This window comes from Rattus norvegicus, chromosome 13 (assembly GCF_036323735.1).
Source record: "Rattus norvegicus strain BN/NHsdMcwi chromosome 13, GRCr8, whole genome shotgun sequence".
NCBI classification, from domain to species: domain Eukaryota; kingdom Metazoa; phylum Chordata; class Mammalia; order Rodentia; family Muridae; genus Rattus; species Rattus norvegicus.
Window position 1 is genome coordinate 105,154,907 of NC_086031.1, and position 8,924 is coordinate 105,163,830.

The 8,924-nt window shown below is 46.3% G+C and overlaps 1 protein-coding gene across 3 annotated transcripts; it reads left to right on the top strand.

The window, feature by feature from the left end:
- The first annotated feature begins 514 nt into the window (after window positions 1-514).
- On the top strand, window positions 515-7,415 carry SPATA45 (spermatogenesis associated 45). Of its 3 annotated transcripts, none has more exons than XM_006250489.5 (3): window positions 515-631; window positions 3,784-4,097; window positions 7,352-7,412. In XM_006250489.5, the coding sequence occupies exons 2-3, from the start codon at window positions 3,824-3,826 to the stop codon at window positions 7,369-7,371; spliced, it is 294 nt and encodes a 97-aa protein (XP_006250551.1). In that variant the 5' UTR covers window positions 515-631; window positions 3,784-3,823; the 3' UTR covers window positions 7,372-7,412. The 3 variants fall into 3 exon arrangements, with proteins under 3 accessions (XP_006250551.1, NP_001102555.1, XP_038946927.1); NM_001109085.1 differs by lacking the exon at window positions 515-631 and adding an exon at window positions 1,497-1,553 and having other exon boundaries at window positions 7,352-7,415; XM_039090999.2 differs by lacking the exon at window positions 515-631 and adding an exon at window positions 2,162-2,393.
- Window positions 7,416-8,924: the final 1,509 nt, after the last annotated feature.

Here is an 8,924-nt window from a genome sequence, read left to right on the forward strand (position 1 = left end):
GGCCCTGGGTTCGATCCCCAGCTCTGAAAAAAAAGAAAAAAAAAAGAAAAAAGAAAAAGTCAAGCCCTTCTCAGGAATCTGCTCAGAGCAGGGTTCTAGCTTTGCTTAATCAGGCAGTCCGCGGGCCCGGTCCCCAACAGCTGACAAGTTAATATATGTATATTTTTTCTAATACATACACATATATATATATGTATTAGAAAAACTAATGTTGAACATCTTTTCAGCTTTCCTAATTCCATCAGATACTTAAATTTGTCATCTAATTCCACAGATCCAGTCTGGTTATCCAGTCTCTAGCTAGGTAAGCCAAGGCTCACAGAGAGAAAAATCTTCCCGCAGCTGCCCTTGAAATGAGAGAATCCAGACAGAGCCTGGAGTTAAAGGTGCTGAGACTGTACCCAGTGGATGTGTGTTCTCTCCATAAAGCCTTCACATTATCTGTGGCATCCTAAACAAAACAAAGTTGCTCTCATCCCTCCAAACACTCTGCACTGGTCTCCATGGTTACCACACCCCAGGCTCTTTACACTTGGTTGAGCTAATGTGTGTTTGCTGACTCATGCTTCATGAACCGATGTGTAAACTTTCAAGACCAGTCTTTCCCTCTATCACTAATTCCTGCAAGGAGGTAAACGAAATTCTGGGGTTTTGTTTTGTTTTTGGCTTTTTTTGTGTGTGTTTTTGTTTTTGTTTTTTATTTCTGAAATATATTTCTCTGGATTTTCTTCAAAAGCAAACGGTCCTCTTCTGAAGAAAGTTATCTGAGCTGGACATAGTAGCTCACACCTTTAGTTCCAGCACTCAGAGGCAGGGGCAGGGGCAGGGGCAGGGACAGAGGTAGGGAGGAGGCAGGGAAGTAGAGAGGCAGAGGAAGAGGAAGAGGAAGATGAACATGATCTCTGTGAGTTTGAAGCCAGCCTGGTCTACACAGCATGTTCCAGGATAACCAGAGCTACACAATGAGACTTTGGTTTGGTTTTGCTTACAGATATCTGAACAGTCCTCTGTGTGAAATACGAAGGTAATTTTTTTTTTCTTTTGGAGATGAGATCATGTGATGATACGTTACTTAAGTTGGTCCCAAATTCCTGAGCTTAAAACTCCAGTGAGCTCCTAGCAGTTCTCTTGGTGGAAGCACGCCCTTGCTTGTCACCATTTCCCCCAGGAGCACCAGGCTCAGAATGAGTGCTTGAGAAATTAAGTCAAAGTGAGTGGAAGGCAGACACAGCACACAGTTTCACACATGGCCATATGTAATCCCGGCTGCTGCCCTATCATCTGATATAAGACTTAACGAGTGTCTTTGTTCCCATCTTACTGGTGACTTAATACCTTACTGATAATAAAAACAAAGGCCAAGTCATTCATCCAGGGACACCTGGTTAGGAAGTAAGTGGTCTCCGGCTCAAGGCTTCCTCTGTTAACCAGGGTTCTAAGAACAGAGCCGATCAGAGGTGGCAGAGCTCAGGAAATTCTGTCACCAGGGCGACAGTCCAGTGAGCTGATCCTCACTGTGGACTTCAGACGGCTTTGGGCTGGTGTTACTAAAGGTAACTTCTAATGGATGTTCCTGTAGGAATGCTGCTGCTGTTTCTCTCTGTGTATAGTCAATTCTTGTTGTCATGGTAGTTTGTATTCATAAAAACACTGTAAACACTGAACTAGGAAAAACCGGTCTCTTAGATGACTTAAGCTCCTAGAAGCTTTTGGTCAGCCAGCCAGTGTATGAGCCGTATGTTTGTAGCTTGTTGTTATTTTGATATGGGATCATACGATATTGCCCAGCCTGTTCTTGAACTGATGGGTTCAGATGATCCTCCTGACAGCCTCCTGGGGGAGGAGGGACATCATGACACACAGCCTTCGTGCTGCTCTGGCCCCTTGGCTTCTAGATCTTAACGAGGGGGAAACTTAAACTATAGCTTCTGCAAATAAAGTCTGCTGTGCCCATCCTCACATTTCCAAGTATCTTCAGTACCACAGATTGCACGTACGGTTTCTAAAGCCCTGTGACTGAGCTGAGAGACTGAGAGAAGGAGCTGTGGAAACTGACCTGTTCTGTGCCACTCACACAGGACCACTTTTCTAGGCTTGCAGACAGTGGCGGGCTGGCGTTCACCAGGGCCTCAGACTTGCCTCGGTTCTCTGCTTTCAGCCTCCTGAAAGTCTCAACTGGTTTTTTAAAGTAAGGATCCGTCAGTTTTGGCTTCACTGGATCCCACCATTCTCATCACAACACGTGCAAAAGAGATTAGTAATCGGGGAGACCAAGGTGTGCTGCCTACTTATCAGATAGAGTAAACCCTTCCTTTCAAGGTGCCTGATTATGTGATGGATGGGGGACCACTCGTTGAGGTTTCACAAGTGCCAGTTCATTCAGTCTGACCCAGGTAATGTCTTCACTGACTATGTCAGGAAATTATGGTCACTCAAGCTATACACACAGTTGGTAGCATAGCCTGCATGTAACCAAAATGACCCCAAATCCATGGTTTTACAGCTAAACTCTACTGCCGAGTGTTGGGTTCTAACTCGTAGGTGATAGGAAAGTTTTGATTTTGTGATCCCAGTGAATACTCAAACCGTGGTATACCTTTTGCAGTAGATTTATAAAGTGGGCTTTTAACAAAGTATGGGTCCTGTCGCCATTTGTGTTTGATATGTACTTATCTGGAGGATAGGCTGAGAATGTCAGTCAGCGGTATAGTTCTTGCCTCGAATATGCAATTCCCAGCATCCCCAAGAAGTATTAAAGGCAGTAGAATTTAAAGTTTAATTTCTTATGAATTACTGCCTTCAGTAAGAGAAAATTTGCTGGTTAGTGAGGTAGTTGAGCTAACTGTGGGTTTATCCACAATCTGGGTTGTTTAGTTTTGTGTTTTTCATTTTTGATTCATGGTCTCTGTGCATAACCCTGGCTGTCCTAGAACTCACTATGTAGACTAAGCTGGCCTTGAACTCACAGAGATTCCCCTGTCTCTGCCTCCCTAGCACAGGGTAGACACTATCACACCCACGTAAATTGTTCTTGATAGTTTCCATGTCACATTATTAATTGGTACTTAGAATGGTCGATTTTACTGAAGCAACTCAAAAATACTCGTTGATTATTCTACATTTTAAATTCCTTTAGTTAAAAATTGCCAAATCCAATGTTGAGAGGATTTTTTTTTCTTCTGCAATAGATATCTAAAGAGACCTATTAAGTCACTTGACGACCAGCAGGCTATTTTAGGTAGCTTTTATATTACCTTTTGTATGTGTTTTTATTACTGTTTTGTTTTCCGAGGCAGAGACTCACTCTAGCCCAGGCTGGCCCAGAACTTACTCTGTAACCCAGACTGCCCTTGAACTCAATGCAGTCCCTCTACCTCAGTCTCCTGAAGGCAAAGATCACAGATGTGAGCACCATACCTACCCAGGGCCAACTGTTTAACGGCCCCTTCATTATACCGTGTTTAAACCCCGGTTTAACATTGTGAAAGATACAGCTCTAAGCTCACAGACTTCCCAAAGTGGATGGATAAAATGGAAAAGGTGTGTTAGTCAGGGAGATAGACCAGTCACCAGCTATCGTGGCCGGAAAATACAGCAGGAATGGTTGGACACTGCTGAATTTTGCAGTATTGGGGGGGCGGGGGGCACTAATGGCCTGAGTTGGTTCTGTACCCTGTTTTGGAACACAGTCCTGCAGAAGGAGAAAGCCCTGGTAAAGACGGGCTCGAGGCGAAGCTGGCTTCTGAGGTGGATGGAAAACTAATTAGCTCGATGTGTTGGCAGGACCGCAAGAACCAGCTGCTAACTGGTGTGTGTTCGTACGATGACATCCACGAACAAAGGCGGTGAGGCGAAGAAACAGGGGGTGAGCAGGAAGCAGCTCCTGGAAGAGCTGAACGAGAAGAGAGAGTCCTACTGTCTGGTGGAAAGAAGCAACCGGGTCAGCCTGCTACGAGTTCAGAAGAGGCACTTCAGCCAAGCCTACCAGTCCTTATCGAGCATGAATGTCAAAGAATCTGTTCCCGAAAGTAGCAGGACCTCCTGGATCGAACGGGATCTCTTTGTGCACAAGGAGAAGAGGCACTTTGTGCCAAAAAGTAAGATAATGTGGCCAGACTCCTACCAACCTGTATATGGAGGGATGAGTATAGAGAGAAGACTCAACACACTTTCTGGGTGGAAAGTGGTTCCAAGGTCTTGCCCTTGGGAGTCTTTGAAGGTGATAATGTGTCTGAAGGCAAAAATAGATTATTTGGTATAAGGCCCACAACAGACCAGAGACTCATTTTCGTCTGTCTGTAGGAACCCAAGTCCTACCACAGGCCAGGTGGTTCAGCAGTTTGGTGTTTGGGTGCTGCAGTCTGCACTGCCAGCAGACTGAGGTGGCTTTCGGCTGCTGATGGTTTGATAATTACATTTGAGAGTTGCATTCAGTTACCTCCTGTCTCACAATTTCTGTGCTTTACAGAGTTTTATGTTCAAAATGGAAGTAAAATGGAGCTTTAATGACAAATGTGACAGTTAATGCCATGAGAAGCAGTAATAAAAAATATGGAAGGAGTGGTGGGGGGAGAGGAGTGGTCAGGAGGAGGGGAGTGGTCAGGGAGAAGGGAGTGGTCAGGGGGAGTGGTCTGGTCTGGAGAAGGGGAGTGGTCAGGGAGAAGGGAGTGGTCAGGAGGAGTGGTCTGGTCTGGAGAAGGGGAGTGGTCAGGGGGAGAGGAGTGGTCAGGAGGAGGGGAGTGGTCAGGGAGAAGGGAGTGGTCAGGAGGAGTGGTCTGGTCTGGAGAAGGGGAGTGGTCAGGGGGAGGGGAGTGGTTGTCTGGTATTGTTTAAAATATGGATTGATTGTGAATATCTGTTAAGTAGTTAAGACAGGCAACTGATAATGTTTTCTCATTTATTTGGAGAGAGTGTGCATATGCACTTACATTCAATATAGCCAATACATTATTAATTTGTTTACAAAGAATGGTCCACATCGGCCTTTATGTAGCTCTAACTTTGCTTTGGGCCAGTGACCTGAGGTAGTGATATAGGGAGGTGGTACAGTATGACATGAAAGTCCAGACACTGCATTGTGACCGTTAGTTAATCAGTAACCGTTGTGTTCCTTTTGTGAAAGCAAGCAAACAAACAAAACCCAACCATCTTTACAAAAAAGAAGGCTTTGACATTCTTAGTTGTAAAAGAAATACTGCAGTGCTTCAGTCTGCTAAAATTATTGAGAACCACATTGTGTCAGTTCTCAGGACGTTGCTGGTGGAGAGAAAATCTACCTCTTTGAACAAACATAGAATACAGCTTTAAGCAACATGCATAGTTTCATACAATACAGAATCTAGCATGCCCAATCCCATAACTAACTTTCATAGCATCAAACTGTAAATCGATAACCCCCAAACATATTTACAAAGCCTTTTACCTTTGGTTTGAGTTTTGATCAACTGAGAAATAAGATAGAGTTAAAAATATTGGCTTTGTTATTGAAAAAAACCAAATCTTTACTGGAGAAACTCACCAAGAGTAGCGAGTAGCCACCTCTTATTTCCCTAAAGAGCGATTACCTGTTCCCGGAGCAGGATGGAGACTCCTGCTCTAGACTGAGAACAAATGAGAGAGCCCCGGAAGCAGCAGTGCAGAGAAAATTCTCACTTGTTAAATTAGGAGCTGGGACATTACTGCTCAATGAAGGTATCAGTTTGGTAGGTTTCACCGCATACGAAGTCAGACACAACATTTGCTACAAAGTAACAGCTTCTTTCTGGAAGACAATGGTCCCCTGTGCTCTGAATGTTGAAGTATGAGGCAGTACAACACCTGCCCGCCTGGTCCTCTCCAGGGCGGCTCATGATGCAGCTGGTAGACTTAGTTACTTTCTGTCACTGTGGTAGGGCACTATGGCCAAGGCAACTTATAGAAGGAAGAATTTGACGTACAGTTCCAGAGGGTTGGTGACCATAATGGCAGAGTGGAGGCAGCAGGTAGACATGGCAGCCGGAGCGGGATGCTGAGAGCTCACGTCTTGAACTTGGAGCACAGGCAGAGAGCTCTCTACAAGGAGAGTTAAGTGTTAACCCCTCTAAGCTCACTCCCAGGACACACTTCCGGCAAGACCACACCCTAAACTTCCTCAAACAGCACCATGAACTGGGGACCAAGTGTTCCAGTGCCTATGGGGATGTTCTCATTCAAACTTAACTGCTAGGGGACTTATGTTTCATCTCTTTTCTGATGACCCCACATTTTAATATCCAACTTTTCTTCTGACCTTCGGCCAACTGTACAGTCACAACTGCCACCTCACTTGAAGTCATCTGCAGTTTAGTATATTGCTGAGAAAAAATCCCTGTTACCAAACACATCTCTTACCACCACCCAGTCTCACCTTCTTCACCTGGGAAAGTGGCCAAAGACCCGTGTGGAACTCTGGTCCTCACACCCCATACTCGCTGTGTCGGCAAGTCCTGAATCTGAGCCCTGCCACTGCCCTGGCCCAGCCTGTATTCACAGAAGTGTATCGGAGCCTCAGGCTGCCCTTGGCACTTCTGCTCCCACATTTACTTCACAGGACAGCTGGAGAACACAGAACATGTGTTGTTACCTGCTACACAAAACTCATCTGTGGTTTCCCACCACACTGAGGATGAAACCCACATTCCCACTCTGCTGCATGAGTCTCCATGAGCAGACCCGGCCTGTCTGTCCCATCTTCTCTGCTCACCCAGGCTCCTGGCCTTTGTGTTCTTCCTCTTCTGGGACATGTCAGGCTGGGTCCCACCTTGGAAACTTGGCTCTTCTCCTAGCTCTCTCTGTCTCTGTCTCTGTCCCTGTCTCTGTCTGTCTGTCTGTCTGTCTGTCTGTCTGTCTCTCTCTCTCTCTCTCTCTGTCTTTTTGTCTGTGTGTCTCTCTGTGCCCCCCTCTCTGTCTCTCTCTGTCTCTCTGTCTCTCCATCTTTCCATCTCTCTCTTTCTCTGTCTGTGTCTCTCTCTGACTCTCTGTCTCTCTCTAAGTCTGTCTGTCTCTCTCCCTCTCTCTGTCTCTCTGTCTTTTTGTCTCTCTGTGTGTCTCTTTGTGTTCTCTCTCTCTCTCTCTCTCTCTCTCTCTCTCTCTCTCTTTCTCTCTCTCTTTCTGTATCTGTCTGTCTGAAATACCCAGTGACTACAGTTAATCCCAGCACAGAAAAGGACAAGCAAAAGACTAATGACCCTCTCTGCCCTTCATGTTGTTCTTGAAACTGAGCAATAGATTAGATTACTGAAACGCATTTCTTTCTGATGTTTTGATTATGAGCCTAACCTTTAACAGCTGAGTCATCTCACCAGCCCAATAAATGTACTTTTTTATCTTTCAGATCATGCCATATTTGGATAAAGTACATCTCCAGAGACATACCAATAAACTCTCTTCCTTCAGTCTTCAGTGTCTGTGAATTATTTAGAAACATTAACTAGAAAAGAAATTGTCCTGGTGTCATGGTGAACACCTGTAAGCCCAGCACTTAGGGACAGTGAATTCCAGGCCAGGCTGGGCTATGTCTCAGGACCTTGTCCCTAAAAGACTGAGGACATGTGATAAGAATAAGCTCACTAGAGCTAAGCTTACTTCCCAACAGTAGATACTTAGCTTCCAGAACCTTGAAGAGCTGCTGGCTCCTTCCATGACCATGGGCATTGACAGGGGACACGGGACTCTTGGTTCACAGCCAAAGAACTTAGGCTCTAGCTGACTCTCTCGCCCCCCAGTCCACTGCCTCAGGACCCTCAGAGCTAGGGCAAAGCTGTCAGGTAGATGCACACAGACTTGGGCTGCCCAGAGGAGGATCTTTGCTGAGCATGATTGACCCAGCCTTTGCCTATAAGGAGATATTATCTTTATTATGTGATGGAGCCAGGCCTACCTCTGTTCAGAGGGACCTCTTATCTCTGTCTTCTGAGCTGCTCCTGGCCCCAGGGCTATCAGAGCCTCTGTTCTCTGGCTGAACAGAAATGGGGGACTGGATTCACAGAGTTTATATCCTAATTAGCCAAATCGGAGATGCCGATGCCGAGGCTTGGTTGAGTACGGAGCTATGAGTGTCAGGTTACACACAGAGGTCAACTCCCCTCACCCGAGTTTCTCTGACCCCATCCTGTAGGTATGCCCCTGCCTCTAGCTGGTCGAAGTTGTCTCTTGGCTCCCTTCCCTGCCTGTGATTTAAATGCCACCTCCTCTATACCTTCCTGCAGCCCTGCCCATTAGACATTTCTACTTTGCCCTGCATACCCTAGTGCAGGCTCAAGCTAAGCCAGAAACTCAGAAGTACAGTTGTATCTGGACTCTGACCCTACCTGAGACAGCAGGCTCCAAGCCTCTTATCTCCCACCAGTTGGCATGGGGTAGCACTTTTCTTTTCTGTCCTGGCTTTCTGTAGTGTGCACTTGCGTGCACACAGGACTCCTGCTGCTTCCCGGATCCTCTGGAGGGTACATTAGTGTGGCAGCATTGCCGCTGTAGCCATAGACAGTCGATGCCTTCTCCCTGAGTTCCTACTGATATCCATACCCTTCTTCAGCACAGCAAGGTGCTTTAAGAGAGGGGGTAGCAGAGGCAGAGGCCAGTCAGAACCAACCGACCTTGACCGTCTAAGTGGGCCTCTGAACAAGGGTCTGGGTCAGTGTAAGGGCTGGGTTATGGTTCAGCGTGAGCGGGCTGTGTGAAGAAGAGACTTAGGAGCGGAGACCAGGGAATCTGACAAACCTCTTGGGGATTTTGCTGGAAAAGCTCTTTTATATTATGCCCCCTTTGGTAGGTGTTTCCTCCTTCATGACCATGAGGCAGGTAATAGAGAACAGTCTGGACCTCAGACATTGTCAGTAGGCTGGAGTGTTGGGATTCCTTTCATCTCAGCACTCAGCAGGCAGAGGCAGGGGCGTGTTTGTTAGTTC